This window comes from Crinia signifera, chromosome 3, assembly GCF_055691185.1.
Source record: "Crinia signifera chromosome 3, ASM5569118v1, whole genome shotgun sequence".
NCBI classification, from domain to species: domain Eukaryota; kingdom Metazoa; phylum Chordata; class Amphibia; order Anura; family Myobatrachidae; genus Crinia; species Crinia signifera.
In genome coordinates, this window is record NC_139219.1 from 302183106 (window position 1) to 302209836 (window position 26731).

General features: G+C 49.1%; 1 protein-coding gene across 1 annotated transcript in view; it reads right to left on the reverse strand.

Moving 5' to 3' along the window:
• ROCK2 (Rho associated coiled-coil containing protein kinase 2) overlaps positions 1–26731 on the reverse strand; it is a 150803-nt gene that overhangs the window by 66667 nt on the left and 57405 nt on the right. Inside the window, exons 2-3 of the mRNA XM_083178553.1 lie at positions 12470–12551; positions 4484–4584 (exon numbers count right to left, since the gene is read on the reverse strand). Of these exons, the coding sequence (XP_083034679.1) occupies positions 4484–4584; positions 12470–12551 (183 nt within the window). The remainder of the gene's footprint in view (positions 1–4483; positions 4585–12469; positions 12552–26731) is intronic.

Below are 26731 nucleotides of genomic sequence, written 5' to 3' on the forward strand. Positions count from 1 at the left end.
CAGCTGTAAGTGCAGTCTCTGCCTGGCATGTACCAGCTGTAGGTGCAGTCTCTGCCTGGCATGTACCAGCTGTAGGTGCAGTCTCTGCCTGGCATGTACCAGCTGTAGGTGCAGTCTCTGCCTGGCATGTACCAGCTGTAGGTGCAGTCTCTGCATGGCATGTACCAGCTGTAGGTGCAGTCTCTGCCTGGCATGTACCAGCTGTAGGTGCAGTCTCTGCCTGGCATGTACCAGCTGTAGGTGCAGTCTCTGCCTGGCATGTACCAGCTGTAGGTGTAGTCTCTGCCTGGCATGTACCAGCTGTAGGTGTAGTCTCTGCCTGGCATGTACCAGCTGTAGGTGTAGTCTCTGCCTGGCATGTACCAGCTGTAGGTGCAGTCTCTGCCTGGCATGTACCAGCTGTAGGTGTAGTCTCTGCCTGGCATGTACCAGCTGTAGGTGCGGTCTCTGCCTGGCATGTACCAGCTGTAGGTGCGGTCTCTGCATGGCATGTACCAGCTGTAGGTGCAGTCTCTGCCTGGCATGTACCAGCTGTAGGTGCAGTCTCTGCCTGGCATGTACCAGCTGTAAGTGCAGTCTCTGCCTGGCATGTACCAGCTGTAGGTGCAGTCTCTGCCTGGCATGTACCAGCTGTAGGTGCAGTCTCTGCCTGGCATGTACCAGCTGTAGGTGCAGTCTCTGCCTGGCATGTACCAGCTGTAGGTGCAGTCTCTGCCTGGCATGTACCAGCTGTAGGTGCAGTCTCTGCCTGGCATGTACCAGCTGTAGGACTAGTCTCTGCCTGGCATGTACCAGCTGTAGGTGCAGTCTCTGCCTGGCATGTACCAGCTGTAGGACTAGTCTCTGCCTGGCATGTACCAGCTGTAGGTGTAGTCTCTGCCTGGCATGTACCAGCTGTTGGTCGGCAGTCAAAAGGTAGACATGTCAAAAGGCTCTACATGAGTTTTTCTTTACCATCGACGTGGGCACAGAATTAGATTACAATAGTTTTCCAAGCGCAGTGAGTAATGCGAGGGGACGCGGAACACTTTTACAGTGTCCATTGCGACCTGTGTCAACTTAGACACCAAAAAGAAATACTCATGTCGACCTTTTGATTGTAGACCTAGACACTGTAGATCGAATAGACCATAATCCCGGACAGGCACGGAGCAGAGCATAGAGGTAATGGTGGACAGGCACGGAGCAGAGCATAGAGGTAATGGTGGACAGTACGGAGCAGTGCATAGAGGTAATGGTGGACAGCCAAGGAGCAGAGCATAGAGGTAATGGTGGACAGGCACGGAGCAGTGCATAGAGGTAATGGTGGACAGGCACGGAGCAGAGCATAGAGGTAATGGTGGACAGGCACGGAGCAGAGCATAGAGGTAACGGTGGACAGTACGGAGCAGTGCATAGAGGTAACGGTGGACAGGCACGGAGCAGAGCATAGAGGTAATGGTGGACAGTACGGAGCAGTGCATAGAGGTAACGGTGGACAGGCACGGAGCAGAGCATAGAGGTAACGGTGGACAGGCACGGAGCAGAGCATAGAGGTAACGATGGACAGGCACGGAGCAGAGCATAGAGGTAACGGTGGGCAGGCACGGAGCAGAGCATAGAGGTAACGGTGGACAGGCACAGAGCAGAGCATAGAGGTAATGGTGGACAGGCACAGAGCAGAGCATAGAGGTAACGGTGGACAGGCACGGAGCAGAGCATAGAGGTAACGGTGGACAGTACGAAGCAGTGCATAGAGGTAACGGTGGACAGGCACGGAGCAAAGCATAGAGGTAACGGTGGACAGGCACGGAGCAGAGCATAGAGGTAACGGTGGACAGGCACGGAGCAGAGCATAGAGGTAATGGTGGACAGTACGGAGCAGTGCATAGAGGTAATGGTGGACAGGCACGGAGCAGTGCATGGAGGTAATGGTGGACAGGCACGGAGCAGAGCATATAGGTAATGGTGGACAGGCACGGAGCAGTGCATAGAGGTAACGGTGGACAGTACGGAGCAGTGCATAGAGGTAACGGTGGACAGGCACGGAGCAGAGCATAGAGGTAATGGTGGACAGGCACGGAGCAGTGCATAGAGGTAACGGTGGACAGGCACGGAGCAGAGCATAGAGGTAACGGTGGACAGGCACGGAGCAGAGCATAGAGGTAACGGTGGACAGGCACGGAGCAGAGCATAGAGGTAACGATGGACAGGCACGGAGCAGAGCATAGAGGTAACGGTGGGCAGGCACGGAGCAGAGCATAGAGGTAACGGTGGACAGGCACAGAGCAGAGCATAGAGGTAATGGTGGACAGGCACAGAGCAGAGCATAGAGGTAACGGTGGACAGGCACGGAGCAGAGCATAGAGGTAACGGTGGACAGGCACGGAGCAGAGCATAGAGGTAACGGTGGACAGTACGGAGCAGTGCATAGAGGTACCGGTGGACAGGCACGGAGCAGAGCATAGAGGTAACGGTGGACAGGCACGGAGCAGAGCATAGAGGTAACGGTGGACAGGCACGGAGCAGAGCATAGAGGTAATGGTGGACAGGCACGGAGCAGAGCATAGAGGTAATGGTGGACAGGCACGGAGCAGTGCATAGAGGTAATGGTGGACAGTACGGAGCAGTGCATGGAGGTAATGGTGGACAGGCACGGTTTTTCGAGACGTGATCAGGGACAGGTACAAAGCAAATTCTCTACAGTACTAGTCACCATCCCGCCAAAACGATGGAGCTGCTGGAACCCGGGCTCTGTCATGCTGAGGTGTGTAAAGGTGTAGGTGTAGGAATGTGTGTGTGGGCCTGAACTGAAATTTGTTGCTGTTAGAGCACCACAGAGGTGAGGAGCAGTGTTATGTTTATAATATACAGTATGGTATGTGGTAACTGCATGCACAGTGCAGCCACAGGCCGCAGCTACTCCAGTACTGACCGTCCAGTACTGATATATTGCAGTCTGTGATTTCATCAAATCAAAACCTTACAGGGGCACAGACATCCACATTCTGCACTGTTCAAGTTTGTAGGACTAGTCTCTGCCTGGCATGTACCAGCTGTAGGTGAAGTCTCTGCCTGGCATGTACCAGTTGTAGGTGAAGTCTCTGCCTGGCATGTACCAGTTGTAGGTGAAGTCTCTGCCTGGCATGTACCAGTTGTAGGTGAAGTCTCTGCCTGGCATGTACCAGTTGTAAGAGTAGTGCATTACCAGCATGTATCAGCTGTAGGTGTAGTCTATGCCTGGCACAGAGCAGAGCATAGAGGGGATCAGGGACAGGCACGGAGCAGGGCATAGAGGGGATCAGGGACAGGCACGGAGCAGGGCATAGAGGGGATCAGGGACAGGCACACGGAGCAGGGCATAGAGGGGATCAGGGACAGGCACGGAGCAGGGCACAGAGGGGATCAGGGACAGGCACGGAGCAGGGCACAGAGGGGATCAGGGACAGGCACAGAGCAGGGCATAGAGGGGATCAGGGACAGGCACAGAGCAGTGCTTAGAAGGGATCAGGGACAGGCACGGAGCAGTGCTTAGAAGGGATCAGGGACAGGCACGGAGCAGGGTATAGAGGGGATCAGGGACAGGCACGTAGCAGGGCGTAGAGGTGATCAGCGATGGCCACGGAGCAGGGCATAGAGGGGATCAGGGGCAGGCACAGAGCAGGGCATAGAGGGGATCAGGGACAGGCACGGAGCAGGGCATAGAGGGGATCAGGGACAGGCACAGAGCAGGGCATAGAGGGGATCAGGGACAGGCACAGAGCAGGGCATAGAGGGGGATCAGGGACAGGCACGGAGCAGGGCATAGGAGGGGGATCAGCGATGGCCACGGAGCAGGGCATAGAAGGGATCAGGGACAGGCACAGAGCAGGGCATAGAGGGGGATCAGGGACAGGCACGGAGCAGGGCGTAGAGGTGATCAGCGATGGCCACGGAGCAGGGCATAGAGGGGATCAGGGGCAGGCACAGAGCAGGGCATAGAGGGGATCAGGGACAGGCACGGAGCAGGGCATAGAGGGGATCAGGGACAGGCACAGAGCAGGGCATAGAGGGGATCAGGGACAGGCACAGAGCAGGGCATAGAGGGGGATCAGGGACAGGCACGGAGCAGGGCATAGGAGGGGGATCAGCGATGGCCACGGAGCAGGGCATAGAAGGGATCAGGGACAGGCACAGAGCAGGGCATAGAGGGGGATCAGGGACAGGCACGGAGCAGGGCATAGAGTTGATCAGCGATGGCTACGGAGCAGGGTATAGAGGGGATCAGGGGCAGGCACAGAGCAGAGCATAGAGGGGATCAGGGGCAGGCACAGAGCAGAGCATAGAGGGGATCAGGGGCAGGCACAGAGCAGGGCATAGAAGGGATCAGGGACAGGCACGGAGCAGGACATAGAGGGGATCAGGGACAGGCTTGACGCTAAGCATTAAGGAGTTCCGGGACAGATGTACCGATAACCCTGCTAGAAGTTACAGTATGAGGGACACACAGGAAGTAATCTCTTACCAGCTGGACTTCACCAAATGCTCCTCTCCCAATGACTTTTACTACATCATAATCTTCCGCTTTCATCTGCAGTTGACGAACTTCACTCACAATTTTTTCATCTAGTAAAAACAAATAAAAAACAGAACATTACATATCTACTATGTGACCAACCATAAGGCAGAAAACTCACCTAGAAATAGCACAGGTACTGACTCAGACACCCCTCACTTCCAACCAAGTTGGTTATTCTGCCCCCCCCCCCCCCCCAGTAAATTGTAAGCACTCCCCAGCACAGTAGTACCTAATGTACGCTTTCTTCCTCCACCTTTGTTACCATCTCCCCCTAATTACGATGACCCTGTACTTGACTTCAGTGCCTATCTATGACGGTTCAGCCCTGACTACTGTTATTATGAGTGTACATCTTTGTTGTAGCTTGCATTTATTATTATATTTATGCACTTTACACCCTATGTGAGTGCAGCATGCCAGAGTTGTGTCTGCATCAGAATGGGTGTGGCCATGTATGGCGGAGGCATGCACTTACATCTCGCTGCATCAGCAACAAACATTCAATGTAAGGTAGGTATGTTTCTAGGACATGTCACTTTCAAATTCTTAACCCTTTATTGGTCACATTGCCGTCGTACTTTAACCCCTTCCTGACAGAGCCAGTTTTTGCGTTCCTGACAGAGCCCTTTTTTTCAAATCTGACATGTTTCACTTAAGTGGGGATAACTTTTTTTTTGCTTTTACTTATCCCAGTGATTTTAAGATTGTTTTTTCGTGACACATTGTACTTCAAATTAGTGGTAAATTTGGGTCGATACAGTCTGTGTTTTTTTGTGAAAAATACCAAAATGTCGTAAAAAAATGGAAAATTTAGCAATTTGCAAAATGTTACATTTTCTGCTTGTGAGACAAATAATCATACCACTCAAAATAGTTAATAACTAACATAGACCATATGTCTACTTTATGTTTCCATCATTATTTCAACTTCCTTTTAATTTTTTTGGACACTAGGAGGCTTACAATATGATTAGCAAATTCTCAATTTTTCAAGAAAATTTCAAACACTGATTTTTTTAGGGACCAGTTCAGTTCTGATGTGACTTTGAGGGACTTGTATGTGAGACACCCCCAATAGATAGTGCGGAGATTTGGACCTTTAAGGAACCCAATCTGAGTCCCTTATCCAGGCCAGCCTGAAGGAAACGTAGCAGACTGTTTAATCGAAAACTGGCCGGAGGCAAGTCGTTCTTCTCACACCAGGCAATATATCTGCGCCATATTACATGATAATGAGACGCCGTCATCGGCTTCCTGGCTTTTATCATTGTAGTGACGACAGAGGGATGGAGACCCTTGTGGACTAAGATCTGCCGCTCAACCTCCAGGCCGTTAAACGTAGCCGCTGTAAGTCCTGGAAGACGAACGGGCCCTGGAGGAGCAGGTCTTCTCTTAGGGGCAGACGCCACGGGTCTTCCACTAGCATGGCCTGAATGTCCCCGTACCAGGCCCTTCTTGGCCAGTCTGGTGCCACCAGAATGGCCTCCGTCCCCTGATGCCGGAGCCGCTTTAGCACCCGAGCCAACAATGGGAGAGGTGGGAAGAGGTACACCAATTGGAAATCCCAGGTCCAGGTCAGAGCGTCCACCGCTATCGCCCCTGGGTCTCTGGTCCGTGCACAGTACATTGCTACCTTGTGGTTCAATCGTGAAGCCATCAGGTCGATCTGAGGGAGCCCCCACAGATCCACTATGGCATTGAACACTTGAGTGTGAAGGCCCCACTCTCCCGGGTGAAGATCGTGACGACTCAGGAAGTCCGCCTCCCAATTGTCGACCCCCGGGATAAAAATGGCAGACAGGGCCTGGACATTCTGTTCCGCCCAGGACAGAATTTTTGACGCTTCTCTCATGCAAGGCATGCTCTTGGTACCACCCTGCCGATTTATATAGGCCACAGTGGTGGCATTGTCCGACTGGACCTGGATCGCCCTTCCCTGTAACAATGGAGCTGCCTGAAACAGGGCATAGTAGACCGCCCTCAACTCCAGCTTGTTGATATGAAGGCCTGACTCCAGTGGAGACCATCGACCCTGTAGGCGGACTCCCTGTGTCACAGCTCCCCAGCCCCTCAGGCTGGCGTCCGTGGTTACCAGAATCCAGTCCTGGATCTGGAACCGTCTGCCTGCCAACAAATTGGATGAATCTAGCCACCACTGTAGCGAGATCCTGGTTCTTGTTGCAAGGCCAATCCTTCTGCGCATCTGCAGGGGGGAGCCAGACCATTTTGTCAGAATATCCAATTGAAAAGTCCTGGAATGGAAGCGGCCAAACTGTATTGCTTCGAATGAAGCCACCATCTTGCCTAGAAGCCGGAGGCAAAGATGGATCTGTACCAGAGGTGACTGTAGGACCTCCCTGACCAGCTGTTGTATTGCAGTGACCTTTTCCATCGGCAGAAAGACTTTTTGTTCCGATGTATCCAGGATCATGCCCAAGAAAACCATCCTCTGGGTTGGAACCAGCGATGATTTGGGCATGTTCCGGATCCACCCGTGGTCTCTTAGAACCTGTATGGACAGATTGAGAGCACTGCTTAAAGCCTCCGCCGACCCTGCTTTTATTAGCAGGTCGTCCAGGTATGGCACTACATTCACCCTTCGGAGCCTGAGTAGCGACATCATTTCCGCCATTACCTTTGTGAAAACCCGCGGGGCTGTCGACAGGCCGAAAGGCAACGCCCGGAATTGGTAATGGTCGTTCCCCAAGGCAAACCTGAGATAGATTTGGTGTGGGGGCCAAATAGGAATGTGTAGATAGGCGTCTTTGACGTCTATAGAGGCCAGGAACTCCCCTTCTTCTAGGCTGGCGATCACAGAGCGCAAGGACTCCATCCTGAATTTGAACACGCGCAGGAAGGGGTTCAGTGACTTTAGATTCAGGATGGGTCTTACTGAGCCGTCTGGCTTCGGTACCAGGAATAAGTTGGAATAATATCCCTGGCCCTGCTCCGTGTCTGGCACCGGTACAATTACCTGAGACTGAAGCAGCCTGGTAATGGCCCCCTGAAGGAGCACCTGATCTTCCTGGGATGCTGGAAGTGCCGACCTGAAGTATCGTCTGGGAGGGGGTTTGTCGAATTCCAGCCTGTAACCTAGAGAAATGAGACCTCTGGCCCAGGAATCCAGACCCGAGGCGTCCCACACATGGCTGAAATGCAACAATCGCGCTCCCACCGCGAGAGAATCTCGTGGCGGGAAAACCCCGTCATGCTGCAGGCTTAGAGGAAGTCGCGGCATTTGGACGGTCCTGGGTGTTGGAGGTGTTAGGCTTCCTAAACTTGCCTCTCGTGCCCCTGCTGGCATTGGAGGCGCCCCTAGCCTTGGGGCGAAACCTGTTCCCACGAAAGGACTGCTGGGAAGCACCTGTGAAGGTACGCTTTGCAACCGTGGGGGCTGATGGAAGGAAGGTAGATTTTCCTGCCGTGGCTTTGGAAATCCAACCGTCTAATTCACTGCCAAACAGCCATTCTCCTGTAAAGGGAATACCCTCCACACTCTTCTTTGAGTCTACATCTGCAGACCACTGACGCAGCCACAAGGCCCGTCTGGCTGAAACCGCCATGGCTGAATTGCGCGCGTTTATTGCGCCCAATTCCTTTTGTGCCTCGCACAGGATTTTTGCGGTATCCTGAATGTGACGCAGGCTGTCCCCTATCTGGGCCACAGTCATGTCACCCAACAACCCTTCCTGAATCTGGGTTGACCAGGTATGAATAGCCTTGGCCATCCAGCAGCTGGCTAAAACTGGACGCTGGGATGCCCCACTAGCCGTATATATGGACTTGAGGGTAGCTTCCAGCCTTCTGTCCGCCCCGTCCTTAAGGGTGGATACCCCTGGGACTGGTAACAACACCTTTTTAGAGAGGCGGGAAACAGAGGAGTCCACTACCGGTGGCTCCTCCCATTTCTTTCTGCCCAAAGGTTCAAAAGGATATGCATTAGTGAACCTTTTTGAAAGAGTAAACCTCTTATCAGGGTTTTGCCAAGCAGACCTGAAAGCAGTTTCTAACTCTGCCTGCTCAGGGAAGTACACTGGCTGTTTCTTCTGAGTCATGAAGAAAGGATCACCTTCTGTAGATGCCTCTACTGGGAGATCTAAAACATCCCTAATGGCCCTGATAAGGGGCTCGGGACCATGCACTGCCGCCTCAGGAGCTGGTTCCTGCAGACCCTGCTCCTCACCCTCCTCCAATATGTCCTCATCGTCCTCATCTGTGTCAGGATCCATAGCAGTAGCCTGCCTCTTTTGAGGCTGTGCGGGAGGAGGAGGTACATTTTGGGTATGAAGAATATCCACCCTGGCAGCTAACAAGGACAATTCCCTCTGAACCCTCTGCGTTTGCTGAGTGTTAGTGGAAAGCTGTGAAGCCACAGAATCCAACAAGGTCTTTATGTTGGAGGCCCACGCAGGTTCCTGTTCGTCTGCCTGCGACTGCCCCGCAAGCTGTGGGGGAACCCCACTGATCTGGGTGTCAGCACTACTGGGCTGTGGTGACATACAAGCCTCACAAGTAACCTGGGACTGTGACTTGGGCACAAACTTGGTGCTACACACCATACAAGTGAACTTTTTCACCATGATGAGATAGTACTACAATGTCTGTAGTAACAAACACAACCCCCACGCAGTCACACACGTGCACACACTGCTAGATGTGTTCCTCTGAGTGAAAACAGACTATGTGCTTGCTTCTATGCTGTGTCTGTAACTAATCAGTGGGGAAAAAACAGAGCAATTGGGGAGCCAAGTGCACCCTTAACCTGAACTCACAGATCTGGGTGAGCTGGTAACGCTAAACACAGTGATATAAACAACACAGTGTCTGACTAAGCTAGATAGCGCAGCAGCGCTAAATCGCTATAAAAAAACCTGCTGTCTCTGCCGTGCTGCAAGTACCCGGATCCACCACGCCAGTGAGGAGCCCTCTGTAATGGAGTCTGGCAGCGTGTGAAGAAGCAGGAAGTGACAGCGCGCGCCCAGCAGAGCTTGGTCCCGCTCTGAGTGAAGCCCCGCCCCCTTACACGGAGCTGGCGCTTACATATATTTATACTGACATTATTAAAGGTGTAAAATATATATCATACATTATACCCTGAGGGGTGTCCCTGGTGGTCCAGCGGCAGCACCCCTATGCCAGTTATCAGACGCGGTGTTCACGCGGTCCCTGCTGGAGAGCCGCCATTACTAGCCGTCGTCTTGCCGCACCAGAAATGGCTGCGGGGACCCCTTGTGGGACCCCCAGCCTGTACTCACCACCGATGTCTTCAGACCTGTCAGGGGTGTGCGGCGGCTAGGGGACTTGCTCGCTACAGCGCAATGCTGTGCGGTGACAAGTCCCACGCAGGACTGGATTGTCCTGTAGCAGGGTCAGCTCTGCACCTGAAGAGGTCGGGGACTGACCCTTCCCCTGACACCCACGAAGCAGGACAGCTGTGTGGTCACCACAGCGCCCCAAAATAACAAACTTGAAAATAAATGTGGAAAAAACTCTGGAGCATCCAGAAGCACTGCCTCTCCTGAGGCACATTTTTCAAAACTGACTAGTGGAGGGAGATTGAGGGGAGGAGCCAGTGCACCCACACTGAAAGTTCTTTTATGTGCCTGTCTCTCCTGCGGAGGTCTCAATCCCCATAGTAGTGAAGCCCAGTATCCCATTGGACGGTAGAGAAAATAAAAAATTGAAGGGGTTAAAAAAAAAAAAAAAAAAAAAGGTCCTGCGCCAAAAATTGAGCACAGATGTTGGTCAGTAACGTCCGTCACTGATCAGCGCTCAAAGGCAACAGGAATTTGATCCAAAAAAAAAAAAAAAAATAGATCAACCCTGTGCCGAAAAAGATGATCAGTGATGTACGTCACTGATCAGCGCACAGTGGCCACAGGACACCCACAAAATCACAGTGTGTGTAAAATTTTTTTTTTAAAAAAGACCCCACAGCACCCACAAAAAAAAAAAGGTGATCAGTGATGCGACACTGATTACCAGTGAGGGGCAGCAGGTGCACAACCTTTGGTGCAACTGACAGTGCAACTGGCAGGTATATATATATATATAAAAAAAAAACCTCTGCACCCCCAAAAAGTTGCTGATCACCTCAGATATAGTAATCAGCACAAAAGGCGGGGGCAGCAGACACAAAATTTAGCACTCTCTGTCACTCTCTCTATCTCTCTCTATCTCTCTCTATCTCTATCTATCACTATCTATCACTATCTATCACTATCTATCACTATCTATCACTCTATGACACTGCAGCAGCAGCACTGACAGTTATATATATGAAAAATAACCCCTGCACCCCCAAAAAGTTGCTGGGGGTGCACAAAATGGGGGCAGCAGACACAAAATATAGCAGTCTCTATCACTCTCTGTCACTATCTCTCTCTATCTCTCTATCTCTCACTATCTATCACTCTATAACACTGCAGCAGCAGCACTGACAGGTATATATATATATAAAAAAAACCCTGCGCCCCCAAAAAGTTGCTGATCAGTTAATTTATACTGATCAGCACAAAAGGGGGGGCAGCAGTCAGTTATATAAAAAATATATAGCACAATCTGTCACTATCTCTCTCTATCTCTCTCTCTATCTCTCTATATCTCTCTATCTCTAACTCTATTACACTGCAGCAGCACAAAATATAGCACTCTCTGTCACTAGGCCTCTCTATCTCTCTCTCTCTATCTCTCTCTCTCTAACTCGATGACACTGCAGCAGCACAACACAGCACAACACAGCACAGGATGTCACAAGATGAAGCAAGATCCAGGCAGTGATCAGGTAAGTATTTAGCAAGGTTCTGGTCAGTAAATGGCGGCAGCTGGGCACGGTGACCGCACTGCACGCTATTCCAGACCGGAATGGCGTCTGCAGTGCAGTCACCGTTAGTTTAAACCCCCCTCCATGGCTGTGATTGGTCCGTCGGTCCGACGAACCAATCACGGCCTTTGGGGGCGGGCGGGGTGAGGTTGGGTGACACCAGTGTCACCCTTACACCCCGCGGTGATTGGTGCTGTACTTTACAGCACCAATCACCTCCGATCGCGTGTCACCGGCGAACGTTATTCGCCGGTGACACAGAAAACGCTGTGAATGGCTGTTCACACTGAACAGCCAATCACAGCGATCGCCGACGGGGGGCGGCATCGCAGCCCCCCCTGGGCATGCAGGGACATGTCTGCTGTCAGGGACAGCAGACATCGTCCCTCTGTCACTGCGTCTCTAGACGCAGTGACAGTTTGAAGTCATGACGTATATATACGTCATGTGTCGGGAAGTACTTCTATTGCCCATAGTTGTGACAATCGAGCACTAACGGACATGACCCAGCGAGGACCCTGATTACATTTCTTCCCTGTACTTGTCACTGCAGCTTTAACCAATGATCCGTAAGATCCGCTGGAGCTGGTGTACACCAGTCTGCCAGTTCAAATGTCTCCAACGATCACACAAAACATTATTTTATAGTAATTTTGCTGCCAAGTCAAATATTGTAGCAATGTTTGTGTATTGGAAATTTAATGGCTGTTACTTTTGCCATTTATGTAATAATACACTGTAAAGATATATTACATGATTAATGCTGAAATACACTCAGATTTTATATTGTTGTAAAGCTCAGTATGGAGCAGACTTATTCAATCTAATAAATGGTAATATCTGAATGACAGTTTGGCAGTTTCCCAGCATTCCCAAGCAAATTGCCAACTGCATTATGGGTATGGGTCATTGGGTCGACACTGAAGGTTGTATGGCCAGCTTTACCCACAGAAACCAGATTCCAGTTATAATTTGTTCATTGCATAGAACACTAGAATCGGACAGGTTACCATGGGGAAATCTCTATTTGTCCTCATTAGGTGGTTTGATAAATCTCCCGCTATGTACGGTTTTAGCACAAGACGTAAAGAATCGGAAATAAAACTCACATCTATTTACAAAGTTGTCTATATTCTTGTTTTTCCGTAGTGCAGGGAAGTCCAGGTCCAGGACCAAAGAATTAAGTCCATCCTACAAAAGATAAAGAAAGCCAATGGTTAGGATTAGAACTTTACCATGTGCACCTTATAATGTAACATTTCTAGATAAACATACAGTGTTTCCCTATGCAGTCTAAAGGGGTGTACACACGGGGGCAATCTGTGCTAAGCAATTTTGCTTAGCTATTTTGCTAAGCAATTTCGCTGGTGTCAAGATCTCCCATGAGGAGCACATACACGCGCAGAGTTTTGTGCTAAGCAATATTGCTAAGCAATTTCGCTTAAGCCAAAAATTTAAATAGTGGGCGGATTTTCCCAGAGGGGAGGATTCCTTTTCTGAGGGCATAAATTGTGTCAGCCATTTTGAGCCCATTGCATTCATTGCTCTGTGGTGAGTTGAGCTCTGACTTGAATCCCTAAACCGGACTTGTTGTGCTGTGCAGCCAATATACCTTGGTAAGCTGAGGCGGGCGGGCGTCCGGCGGTGGCTGTAGATGCAGGCAGCCGCGCGGCAAAATTCGTCTCCCTCAGTCCCTCAGTGATGAGGGGGGAGGGGATAAGTGATGAGGGGGGAGTGGATTCAGGACGCGATCGCGGAAGTGATCGCGTCCTGTACACACACGCAGTCAGACATGCAGATATTCTAAGCAATCTTACTAGATTGCGTCTGCATGCACTGATTTACTAATCTGGCGATCCCGATGTGCGGGCCCGCGCATCGGGATCGCCCGGAGCATACACACGGTGAGAATTGTGCTTAGTTTCTAAGCAATCTAGTAAGATTGCTTAGAAAATAGCACAGATCGCCCCCGTGTGTACACCCCTTTACCCAGTGTGCATTAAACAGTAAACTCTGCCGGCGCAATAGAGAAATGATACAAACTGGATTGGTTGCTATGGGGAATTATCAACTCTTTTCATTTTTAGAACCTTTATTATATTTACCCCCTTAACTCCATCTGGCATGGGACGCCCAGTAGGATTGAGCTGCCTCAAGAGGTTAAGGGGGGTATTCAATTTTGGGTCACACCTGTCGAGCTGCCCCGACAGCCGTGACCCTGTCCCGTTCTCAGGCTGCTCGACCAGAGAATTTGCAGGCGAGATTCAATGTCCCACCTGCAGCGGGATGAGAAGGTGGCGTGGCCTCCAGCTGCGGCCAGGAAGAGGCGAGCTGCAGCCGGGAGCCCTTCACTTCCAGGCAGAATGAGCCCGACTGCTTCTGAAGTCAGGCTCTTTCTGCCGAGATCCCCTGTTCAATGCTGTCAGGAAAGACCGCATTGAATAGGGCCCCGCTGCTATCCCGTCGGGAGATGGCTGCGGGAGATTGAATACCCCCCTTAGTGTATGGTGTTTTTCTATCAATTTTGGAGCATTGGTGCTCCATCGATGCAACATTTGAATTGCTCGTAGAGGCAACCAACAAAACAATAGACTTGCCCCCTTCCGGTGAGACAGCCTGTGTAACTGCGTTGATCTGGTGCCCCGAGAATGGTTATATGGCGCCAAGAAGCCACAGTATAATCAGATGTACAGATAGGGCCTTCTGAACGAGATCTTGACAATATTGTCTGGTGTGTACACTCTATATCACCATTGATGCACCCTGCTTCGCTGTCTGCTGAACATGCAGGTCAATTGACTATATAGCCTATGACCCTCCCCTGTACACCACCCTGCAAGCAATAGAAGAGGAAGCACAGCACGTGCTGTAGCGAGGAGATCGGGGTGAGCCAGACGCTGACGCAGAGAGGAGAAAGTGTCCATGGCTTGTACATACAGTTGCTGTACACGTGCTGTAGTGAGGGGATCTATCGGGGTGAGCCAGACGCTGATGCAGAGAGGAGACAGTGTCCATGGCTTGTACATACAGTTGATGTACATTGCTGTAGTGAGGGGATCTATCGGGGTGAGCCAGATGCTGACGCAGAGAGGAGACACAGTGTCCATGGCTTGTACATACAGTTACTGTACATGTGCTGTAGTGGGGGGATCTATCGGGGTGAGCCAGACGCTGACGCAGAGAAGAGACACAGTGTCCATGGCTTGTACATACAGTTACTGTACATGTGCTGTAGTGAGGGGATCTATCGGGGTGAGCCAGACGCTGACGCAGAGAGGAGACAGTGTCCATGGCTTGTACATACAGTTACTGTACATGTGCTGTAGTGGGGGGATCTATCGGGGTGAGCCAGACGCTGACGCAGAGAGGAGACAGTGTCCATGGCTTGTACATACAGTTACTGTACATGTGCTGTAGTGAGGGGTATCTATCGGGCGAGCCGGAAGCTGACGCAGAGAGGAGACACAGTGTCCATGGCTTGTACATACAGTTACTGTACATGTGCTGTAGTGAGGGGGATCTATCGGACGTGCCGGAAGCTGACGCAGAGAGGAGACCGTGTCCATGGCTTGTACATACAGTTACTGTACATGTGCTGTAGTGAGGGGGATCTATCGGGGTGAGCCAGATGCTGACGCAGAGAGGAGACACAGTGTCCATGGCTTGTACATACAGTTACTGTACATGTGCTGTAGTGAGGGGATCTATCAGGGTGAGCCAGACGCTGACGCAGAGAGGAGACACAGTGTCCATGGCTTGTACATACAGTTACTGTACATGTGCTGTAGTGAGGGGATCTATCGGGGTGAGCCAGACGCTGACGCAGAGAGGAGACCGTGTCCATGGCTTGTACATACAGTTACTGTACATGTGCTGTAGTGAGGGGATCTATCGGGGTGAGCCAAACGCAGAGAGGAGACACAGTGTCCATTGCTTGTACATACAGTTACTGTACATGTGCTGTAGTGAGGGGGATCTATCGGGCGAGCCGGAAGCTGACGCAGAGAGGAGACACAATGTCCATGGCTTGTACATACAGTTAGTGTACATGTGCTGTAGTGGGGGGATCTATCGGGGTGAGCCAGACGCTGACGCAGAGAGGAGACACAGTGTCCATGGCTTGTACAGTACATACAGTTACCGTACATGTGCTGTAGTGAGGGGGATCTATCGGGCGAGCCGGAAGCTGACGCAGAGAGGAGACACAGTGTCCATGGCTTGTACATACAGTTACTGTACATGTGCTGTAGTGAGGGGATCTATCGGGCGAGCCGGAAGCTGACGCAGAGAGGAGACACAGTGTCCATGGCTTGTACATACAGTTACTGTACATGTGCTGTAGTGGGGGGATCTATCGGGGTGAGCCAGACGCTGACGCAGAGAGGAGACACAGTGTCCATGGCTTGTACAGTACATACAGTTACCGTACATGTGCTGTAGTGAGGGGGATCTATCGGGCGAGCCGGAAGCTGACGCAGAGAGGAGACACAGTGTCCATGGCTTGTACATACAGTTACTGTACATGTGCTGTAGTGAGGGGGATCTATCAGGGTGAGCCAGAGACGCTGACGCAGAGAGGAGACACCGTGTCCATGGCTTGTACATACAGTTACTGTACATGTGCTGTAGTGAGGGGGATCTATCAGGGTGAGCCAGACGCTGACGCAGAGAGGAGACACAAGTGTCCATGGCTTGTACATACAGTTACTGTACATGTGCTGTAGTGAGGGGGATCTATCAGGGTGAGCCAGAGACGCTGACGCAGAGAGGAGACACAGTGTCCATGGCTTGTACATACAGTTACTGTACATGTGCTGTAGTGAGGGGGATCTATCAGGGTGAGCCAAACGCTGACGCAGAGAGGAGACACAAGTGTCCATGGCTTGTACATACAGTTACTGTACATGTGCTGTAGTGAGGGGGATCTATCGGACGTGCCGGAAGCTGACGCAGAGAGGAGACCGTGTCCATGGCTTGTACATACAGTTACTGTACATGTGCTGTAGTGAGGGGATCTATCGGGCGAGCCGGAAGCTGACGCAGAGAGGAGACACAGTGTCCATGGCTTGTACAGTACATACAGTTACCGTACATGTGCTGTAGTGAGGGGGATCTATCGGGCGAGCCGGAAGCTGACGCAGAGAGGAGACACAGTGTCCATGGCTTGTACATACAGTTACCGTACATGTGCTGTAGTGAGGGGTATCTATCGGGCGAGCCGGAAGCTGACGCAGAGAGGAGACACAGTGTCCATGGCTTGTACAGTACATACAGTTACCGTACATGTGCTGTAGTGAGGGGGATCTATCGGGTGAGCCGGAAGCTGACGCAGAGAGGAGACACAGTGTCCATGGCTTGTACAGTACATACAGTTACCGTACATGTGCTGTAGTGAGGGGGATCTATCGGGCGAGCCGGAAGCTGACGCAGAGAGGAGATACAGTGTCCATGGCTTGTACATACAGTTACTGTACATGTGCTGTAGTGAGGGGGATCTATCGGGCGAGCCGGAAGCTGACGCAGAGAGGAGACACAGTGTCCATGGCTTGTACATACAGTTACTGTACATGTGCTGTAGTGGGGGGGATCTATCGGGGTGAGCCAGACGCTGACGCAGAGAGGAGACAGTGTCCATGGCTTGTACATACAGTTACTGTACATGTGCTGTAGTGGGGGGGATCTATCGGGGTGAGCCAGACGCTGACGCAGAGAGGAGACACAGTGTCCATGGCTTGTACATACAGTTAGTGTACATGTGCTGTAGTGAGGGGGATCTATCGGACGAGCCGGAAGCTGACGCAGAGAGGAGACACAGTGTCCATGGCTTGTACAGTACATACAGTTACTGTACATGTGCTGTAGTGAGGGGGATCTATCGGGCGAGCCGGAAGCTGACGCAGAGAGGAGACAGTGTCCATGGCTTGTACATACAGTTAGTGTACATGTGCTGTAGTGAGGGGGATCTATCGGGCGAGCCGGAAGCTGATGCAGAGAGGAGACACAGTGTCCATGGCTTGTACATACAGTTAGTGTACATGTGCTGTAGTGAGGGGGATCTATCGGGCGAGCCGGAAGCTGACGGCCTCTTCTCCAGCTGTCAGGAAACCTGCCACTAGGATGATTTCATGCTCGGCTTCCTTTATGCTATGACAGCACTATAAGCCCTCATCCACAATCCCATTATCACGCTGTTCAAACAGAACTAGCACTCAGGAGAAAGGGGCGCACAGCTCAGGCAAACATTCATATGTACCATACAGTGACAGGTCAATAGCCTTTAGAACCTGGAAAACTTTGTAATGCACCCAGGAGGGATTCCTCGACCTCCGGTGCCTCAGAAAGAGCAAGTATATGATACAACATGATGGCCACAAGAGGCACGGGTACTATAGGGGCATGATCTCTGGTTACTGTGGCCAGCATACGGTCACATACCTCTGATGTATATGCAGCGAGCATTAGGTGCACGTAATATACTTCAAAATAATAAGCACATAACCTAAGGGCCTGTCAGATTTACACTTTTATATTTATTATTATTTATTACTAGAGACAGGATTATATGCATTTGCATTTGCAGATTTTGCCCATTCTCACTGGTTATTGCATATTTTACCTAAAATCTAGTGATGGTGCATATTTTAGGCCCAGCCCTCTTCCCACCCACGAGTCACAGCACTGCTTTGCCCTGCTGCTGCTGGCCAGGTAGTGGTAGAGTGTGCAGGCTGGGTCAATGCACAGTGTTGTGAACCTTGGATGTACGCTATGTCTGCCACTGCTCTAGGCTGCCAATCCATGTTGATAAAAGTCAGTCGGGGCGGATGCCATTACGAAGCTCCTGAACCTTTGCCTGCCCCTGGCTTGGGACTTTACACCAAGAGACAGACTTCTGCAGCAGAGGAGGCGGGCAGAAGGGTTGTGACATCACGCGGCGTGAAGAAAATGCCGTGTCACAGTGAGTAGGCGGCGCAGGGAGGAAGCCTTCCACTGCGCCGCCGTCACACGCTATGCTGACATTTGATCCATCGGCGCTGGAGATGAGGGTCCGTGTAGTTGATGCAAGAAGAGCTTTAGATGCTGCAGTCTGCTGTAGCAGCCAGGATGAAAAAAAATCCTGTGTACAGCACTAGACATCTGCAGATGCTGTGGGCCTATTTTTGAGGTTTACTTGCAACTAATTGTATGCTGATTTTTAAATAAATAAGTTAAATAAATTACTTTTTTTATTATTTAATGTAGCATATTTTAACACTTTTTATGCATATTTAAAGTATTTTTCATGCATATTTGCATGCATATTTCAAGCTTTTTATGTTGCATATAATCCTGTCTCTATTTATTACCTGTTGTTATTTATATAGTTCACACATATTCCGCAGCGCTTTACAGAGTATAGTTGAACATTCACAGCAGTCCCTGCCCCAGTAGAGCTTACAATCTATATTCCCTACCACATGCACACAAACATTCTAGGGTTAATTGTAGTTAGGAGCCAATTTACCAACCAGTATATTTTTGGAATGTGGGAGGAAACCAGAGTACCCGGAGGAAACACACACAAGCATGGGGAGAACACACAAACACTGCACAGTTAGGGTCATGGTGGGAATCGAACCCATGACCTCAGTGCTGTGAGGCTGTAATGCTAAAGTCCGTGATAGAGAGATTATGGGGGATATTCAATCTCCCGAAGGGGAAGATTGCTGCAGGGCCCTATTCAATGCGGTCTTCCTCGACAGCATTGAGCAGGGGATCTCGTTCTGCCAAGAATGGCCGGGAATTGCCGAGCTCCCGGCCATAGCCTGCCGATTCCCGGCCATGCCCCTTTCTCATCCCGCGGCAGGCGGGACATTGAATCCTGCCTGCGATTTCTCGGTCAAGCTGATTGAGAACGGGACAGGGTCGTGACCCCACATTGAATACCCCCCTATATATAGATTGATAGATATTTATATGTCCATCTCCTGTCTAAAATGACACAAGCTATTGAATGCGCCAATGGCAACTGGTGCATTCTCCCGTAATCCGTTCTAGATAATGTGCTCAAGACTTATTTTGGGAGGATTTGTCAATGAGAGATGGGCACTTTTGAGGGGAGCGACAAACCATTGCATTCCCCCCCACGCAATAATAAAAGCAGATAAAAAAAATGGAGAATATGCAAAAACAAACATTTAGGGGGATCGGTTATTATAGACAATGCATCTTTATGTGCGGCTCAAACCAATATAACTTGAAGTTTTCAATTTCTTATTTTACATTTTAAGTCTACTTGAACAAAAAAACATGAACCTAAATGAAACGCATCCCATACAAACAAATTGCAGGCTAACCAACGACCAACATAAGGAATCTAAGTATAAACACATGTTGCGATGAACCTGCTCCGCAGCTGTAATGATAGGCCGGGCATGGTTTCCTGTACAGATACTCACTTACTGTCACTTCTAATTCTCGCAGCACTTGGTATAGCCCAGACGTACATATCAGAGGAAACATATTTCAAACAAGACAAAGACATTACTAGAAAACAAATGTGTTGGCAAATGTATCCAACCAGGCCATTAATCACAGAGCACTTGGCTAAAAGAGAACACAAATAAAATGCTTAAAAAGGAACGTATCTGCAGCAATTCTGCTTGTACGGTCCCTGGTTATAGCTCTCCCCTGGAAGTCATTACGTGTTAGTGCTGCTCCCCAAACTAGACGCTGTGCTCATGGGCGACGTATGCTATGGTGAGGACAAGGATCCGGTAACAAAACGTACCGATGAAGTCAACTGAACGGCAGCCGCCAAACTGCCCCAATCTCTTTATTTGGCAGGGACTGCAGGGGTCCTGAATATGGGAAACGAGATGTTCTGCCAGTTAGTGTGGGGAGGGGGGTATTTTAAAGGAGTCTGTTTAAAAACAAAATGTAAAAACTGCCTGGAATTCATCTTTTATTAACATCTTCTAAAGAATGTAAATACGGCAGTAAACATGAAAGCATGCCAAAAAAAAAAAAGAATCAAATACTGCAAAGACTATAACACAATAATGTAGTGGTTGTGATCAGTAATCGGTTATTCTTGTGCAACCGTTCAAAACAAACACAGATTAAAACAGAACACCTAATGGGGCCTATACTCGGGGTGATTGCAATGCATTTTCAAAGAGATTTCACTAGATCGCTTAGAAAATACCCGTACATCGCTCCGTGTGTACGGGCCATAGCGATGCGCGGCGCTATCACCCAGCAATTAATATCCAGCATGATGGATAAATCTAGTAAGATTGTTGGTCACACTGGTCCTGACGGATCGCTCACACATCACTGTGCAGCGCTGTCTGCTGAACGATCTACATTGCTCAAACGCTCAGCAAAATCTCCCCGTGTGTAGGCCCCTCATCAGAAACATTGCTCTCCACATCTTTATTATACCCCTTTCACATCGCACTTTTAAAACGGTATATTGACGTTTTTTTCCCATTTTAAAACGTTTAAGGCTGCAATGTGAAAGTGCCAAAGTTGATTTACCGGTTAAAGATAACCGGTATTTCAACACGGTTAAAAAGCAGAGTCCTACACGTTTTAAAGCCGTTTTTTAGGCAGTGTGAATGGCTCTATTTCAATGGCTTGAAACGTGTCCCTTGGGGGTTAAACGGGTTGAATTTTGAATGGTATTAAATGATTTTTAAAACGGTTTTCACCTGCAATGTGAAAGGTCTCAAGGCTCAGACCCGTTTTAAAGTCTCATTTAAGAATACCGTGTCATTACCCATTTCTGCAATGTGAAAGCAGAATTAGTCTTTTGTTTTCATCAATAAATGCCTTTCAAAACCACAATTGCACCTTATAAATCAGAGTGCTTTTTGTGTTGATCGTTCCTTAATGTTTTATTCAAGCGGCTATTAATGATTTACACTTTACTAAGCCTCACGCAACCACCATCTCAAGCAGTCTCATGAAATGACGTAGTGAGCTGGGAGATGTTGGAATGTTCCTAGGAGAAGACACTGCCCAAACTTCATACTCTGCCTTTGCATGACATGGGGGGGGGGCTGCTTTCTGAATTATACTATTTTTAGTAAACATACAACTGATCCCAATAGCCCTGTTCGGCGCGCCACAGGCTTTGTGACATCTGCACCATGCAACCTTTTCTTAAGAGACGCAGCTCAACGAGCTGTACGAATTTTAACTACTTAATACACTATTAATGTCCTAGCACACTGCGCACAAAATTTCTGCTCACCGACCACCAATACGTCGACCCTGCCTAACGAGCTTTTGGCGCTATTCAAGCATTAGCACCACTCTCTCACCTGACAGGAGCAACAACTGATTGGCTGCTGGCGCCGGCATTTCAGCTGGCACCCCTAGGGGTATCCAGTTGACAGAAGTGTAAAGCGCCTTGTTGGGGAACGTAAACTGGACTTTTTGCATTGCACCAATTTGTTAAGTCAGCCTTAATATCGCCTTGCGGTCTCCCATCAAATGGGAGATGGGATCTGCGATAATTCATTGCTATTAAGAGAAAAGCGATATTAGTATATTCTGGTACAAAGAAACTGGTATATAAAACATCAGTTAAGCATAAAGGCCTGTGGCACAATACAAGTCACTTGTATACAGTACAGGTGACTCATGCAATACGTTGCTGTGCTTAGGAGAAGATTCAATTAGTCTCGGGGTTACCGCTGCCAGTAATTAAACAGCTTTTGGGCACCTAGGAGATAAAAACATGTGGTTTGCCCTTGGCTATTTGATTCTGCCCCTTTAGTCTGCTACTTTATACTGAGTCTTGGCAAACAAAAAGCAGTCATGCATGGCTATGATTAAAACCTGGTCTGTTAACATGAATTAATAACCGTGGCTGGCGAATCCAGCCCTACCGCAAGCATCTTCTGTATGTCCTGGGAATTACACACTGGAGTGCCATAGACTAAAGACCGTGTCTGACAGTCACATGGGACCGGGGTGGATATCCCGAGGACCTGGTAGTCCGGGCAAGTAGCGATGTACAAAATAAACTCCTAATATAGAACACTTCACACAATTATATTGCAGGTATAAAGGTTGTGCGGTGCAAGCTATTTGTGTACTGCTCTAGAAAAGTAACAAACTGGGGATTTAAGTAGTAAACACAAAAGGAGGAGCGGCCCCTAGATACCATTTTAGGACATAAATTAGCCGTGATGGATCTCGTCTAACAGGTCTGTAGTGAAAACCATTTACACGGATGACTGCCATACTTGCCACTCTGTATTGTTAGTCATGGCGCTGGCAGAGGGCCAACCTAAGTACCAGCATTAAGCGGCATGACTACAGCCAGGGATGTATCTGCCAGGAGAGCCCACATCTCTATGGGGAAGTATCCTTCCTAATCCTGCATACACAGCTCGCTGGCTGCCTCCAAGTACTCCACGCATGAAGGGAAGAGCCTTTCCCATGGGTCATAGTAGTAACACGGGAGATCTGCTCTCTGCGTGTAACACACATTTAGCGCAAGTGAAAATGTAAGAAAAGCAATTGTAAGATGCACTGTGTCTGTGTACATGTGTGATGTGCATGTAAACAGAAGCATAACCCCCTGCAATGCATCTATGTACATGTATGATTCGCTTGTAGATAGAAGCGTGACCAGCTGCACTGGCCTATGTACATGTATGATGCGCATGTAAACAGAAGCATGACCACCTGCAATGCATCTATGTACATGTATGATTCGCATGTAGATAGAAGCGTGACCAGCCACACTGGCCTATGTACATATATGATGTGCATGTAAACAGAAGCATGACCACCTGCAATGCATCTATGTACATGTATGAGTCACATGTAGATAGAAGCATGCACCGATGTACATGTATGATGCACTGGGTCTATGTACATGTGGGAAACGGTCATCTATCAGACCACACTTAGGTCGACAGTCATTAGGTCGACTGGCCCCAAGGTCGACATGGGCCAAAGGTCGACATGGGCCAAAGGTCGACATGGGCCAAAGGTCGACATGGGCCAAAGGTCGACATGGGCCAAAGGTCGACATGGGCCAAAGGTCGACATGGGTTTTTCACTGTTTTTTGAGCCGACATGCGGTATTTCATGCCCTACCATCCACTAGGGCGTGGTGGGAGAATAAAATACTGTGCTTAGCGCAGCGAGGCACCGTGCCCGAAGCATCGCGAGCGAAGCGAGGGGCTGCGGTTCACCTCCAACTGTGTCGACATTTGGGTAAAAAAACCATGAAAAAACTCATGTCGACCTAATGACTGTCGACCTAAACCCATGTCGACCTTGGCCCATGTCGACCAAGTCATGTCGACCTTGCCCCAAGTTGACCTTGGGGACAGTCGATCTTCCGGGGTCAACCTAATGACTGTAGACCTAAGTCTGGTCTGACAGATGTACCAATTCCGTACATGTATGATCCGCATGTAAACAGAAGCGTGACCAGCCACACTGCACCTATGTACATGTATAATGCCCCAGTAGACAGAAGCATGACTACCTGCAATGCACCTATGTACATGTATGATGCCCCAGTAGACAGAAGCATGACTACCTGCAATGCATCTAGGTACATGTATGATGCACATGTAGACAGAAGCATGACCAGCCGCACTGCACCTATGTACATGTATGATGCCCCGGTAGACAGAAGCATGACTACCTACAATGCATCTAGGTACATGTATGATGCCCCAGTAGACAGAAGCATGACTACCTGCAATGCATCTATGTACATGTATAATGCCCCAGTAGACAGAAGCATGACTACCTGCAATGCACCTATGTACATGTATGATGCCCCAGTAGACAGAAGCATGACTACCTGCAATGCACCTATGTACATGTATGATGCACATGTAGACAGAAGCATGACTACCTGCAATGCACCTATGTACATGTATGATGCACATGTAGACAGAAGCATGACCAGCCGCACTGCACCTATGTACATGCATGATGCCCCAGTAGACAGAAGCATGACTACCTGCAATGCATCTATGTACATGTATGATGCACATGTAGACAGAAGCATGACCAGCCGCACTGCACCTATGTACATGTATGATGCCCCGGTAGACAGAAGCATGACTACCTGCAATGCATCTATGTACATGTATGATGCACATGTAGACAGAAGCATGACCAGCCGCACTGCACCTATGTACATGTATGATGCGCATGTAAACAGAAGCATGACCACCTGCAATGCATCTATGTACATGTATGATGCACATGTAAACAGAAGCATGACCACCTGCAATGCATCTATGTACATGTATGATGCACATGTAAACAGAAGCTTGACCAGCCACACTGCACCTATGTACATATATGATGCCCCGGTAGACAGAAGCATGACTACCTGCAATGCATCTAGGTACATGTATGATGCACATGTAAACAGACGCGTGACCAGCAGCACTGCACCTATGTACATGTGTGATGAGGTATGGGTCATAGGGTCGACAGTATAAAGGTTGACATACATTCGGTTTACCAATAAAGGTTGACAGGGGAATTAGGTTGACAGGCCTAAGATAGACAACGTCGGAAGGTTGACACAAGCATCCGGTCGACCATGGGAAGTTTGCCAGTCAGTAGGTTGACACTTTTTTCACTTTTTCCGTGTCTATGTCGACGTGCACACCGTATCAGTGTACCACTGCTCTCTAGATGCTTTGGGCACGGAGCCTCGCTGTACTCGGCACACTATTCCATTCCATTCCCTATCCTATTTTATGTGTCGACGTTTAGTAGTCAACCGAATGTTTGTCAACCTAGCGGCTGTGTCTCGTGATAAACATGTAGACAGAAGTATGACCAGCCGCACTGGCCCGCATGACGTACCTACAGACAGAAGCATCACCAACAGGAGCGACTGCCTATCTTAGGCACAGGAGATCATCAAAAAAAAAAAAAAAAGCTTAATCAGTTTTCCTCGACACGAGTAATAGAAACAGCTCATGCAAAACCTTTCCTGCGGAACAATCTGAGCCATTTCCTTACACTACACTCACACGTGATAGCCCCAATGCCCAATCTGTGTACAGACATTGCAGCTCCAGTATATTATAGTGTGAATTCATTTTCCTACTTGTTCAAGCCAAATAAAGAAACAAAAAATTGTAAATGATGTCATCTGAAAGCACGGAACGTTTTCCTGCCAGGGATGAAGCTCCCCGATGACGTCCGGTTGGGCAGCCGCCTACAAGGAAGAGTGTGCTTCTTCAACGGGGAAACCTTTGTGAAGTAACTATTAAATACATTCCTAATTATAAGTATTGCGTAATATTATACCGGTATATATCCATATCTTATTGTATGGCAGATAGATGCTTCAATAGTAAGTAACATTTGGGCTAGCTTAACTCGCTAACAAACTGAAAGATGCCCAGAGACGTATTCAATTAGCCACGTTCACCCCGCGGCTGCCGACTGAAATGTCCACGGCAAGGGAGCAGTTTCTATTTAATTAAATAGCCGTTTGAGATTCAGCCTGTTGAGATCCAGAACCTCATTGATTCCGCATAAACTGTGGAACCAATGGGTTTATCCCGGGAGCGGACTATTAATTTAGCAATTATTGTGCAGACTTTAGGTTCTGCCTCACATTGGGTATCCACACGCAGGATCATTCCCACTGATTGAATTGTTCCAGCGGCACAATTGAATACCCCTAAAATGTGCACACAATTAATTAAGTACATATACGTCTACCTTCACTCAAATTGCTCTGAACAGTGCCATGGACTACAAATTTGCCGCACCAAGCATCCCATAAAAAAACTTTCTTAAAATACACATCTTTTTCGCATCTCTAATGAGACCAACTACAATGCAAGGGTTCCCTAACCACGGACACTGGGGATTCTGTTTGCAAATTAGACGCCAATCTGAGTCAGCCACTGCGTACGCAGCTACTGTATGGTGCAAATAAGATAATTCCGGAAACCGGTGACTCGCTGTCTAGGGAACCACGTCTAAATTCCATCTATAATTATGCTTGTGAGACACCGGTCGTTATATTGATTCACTAATCCTTGTAGAGCAATACATTTGAGCGATAAAGTAAGAACCGGTACTTGTGTATTATCACGGCACCCCGATATTGATCGCGCAATGTTTTAATCACATCGCATCGCACGCCATACACCCGATTGTATGCGATGCGATTTTAGCCCCCTATGCGATGAAAAATTGTATAAGCACCCTAATGGGTGCTTTTAAGCGTCCTACGACCTTTTCATAACCCCACTATCCACGTCGGCGTGGAGTTGATTTTATAAAGTCTGGCGAGCGCAGCGAGCCCCGCGAGGGGACGCGTATACCTGTGAAGTTATGCGCGTCCGCTCGCCACGCTTCGGGCTCGCCAC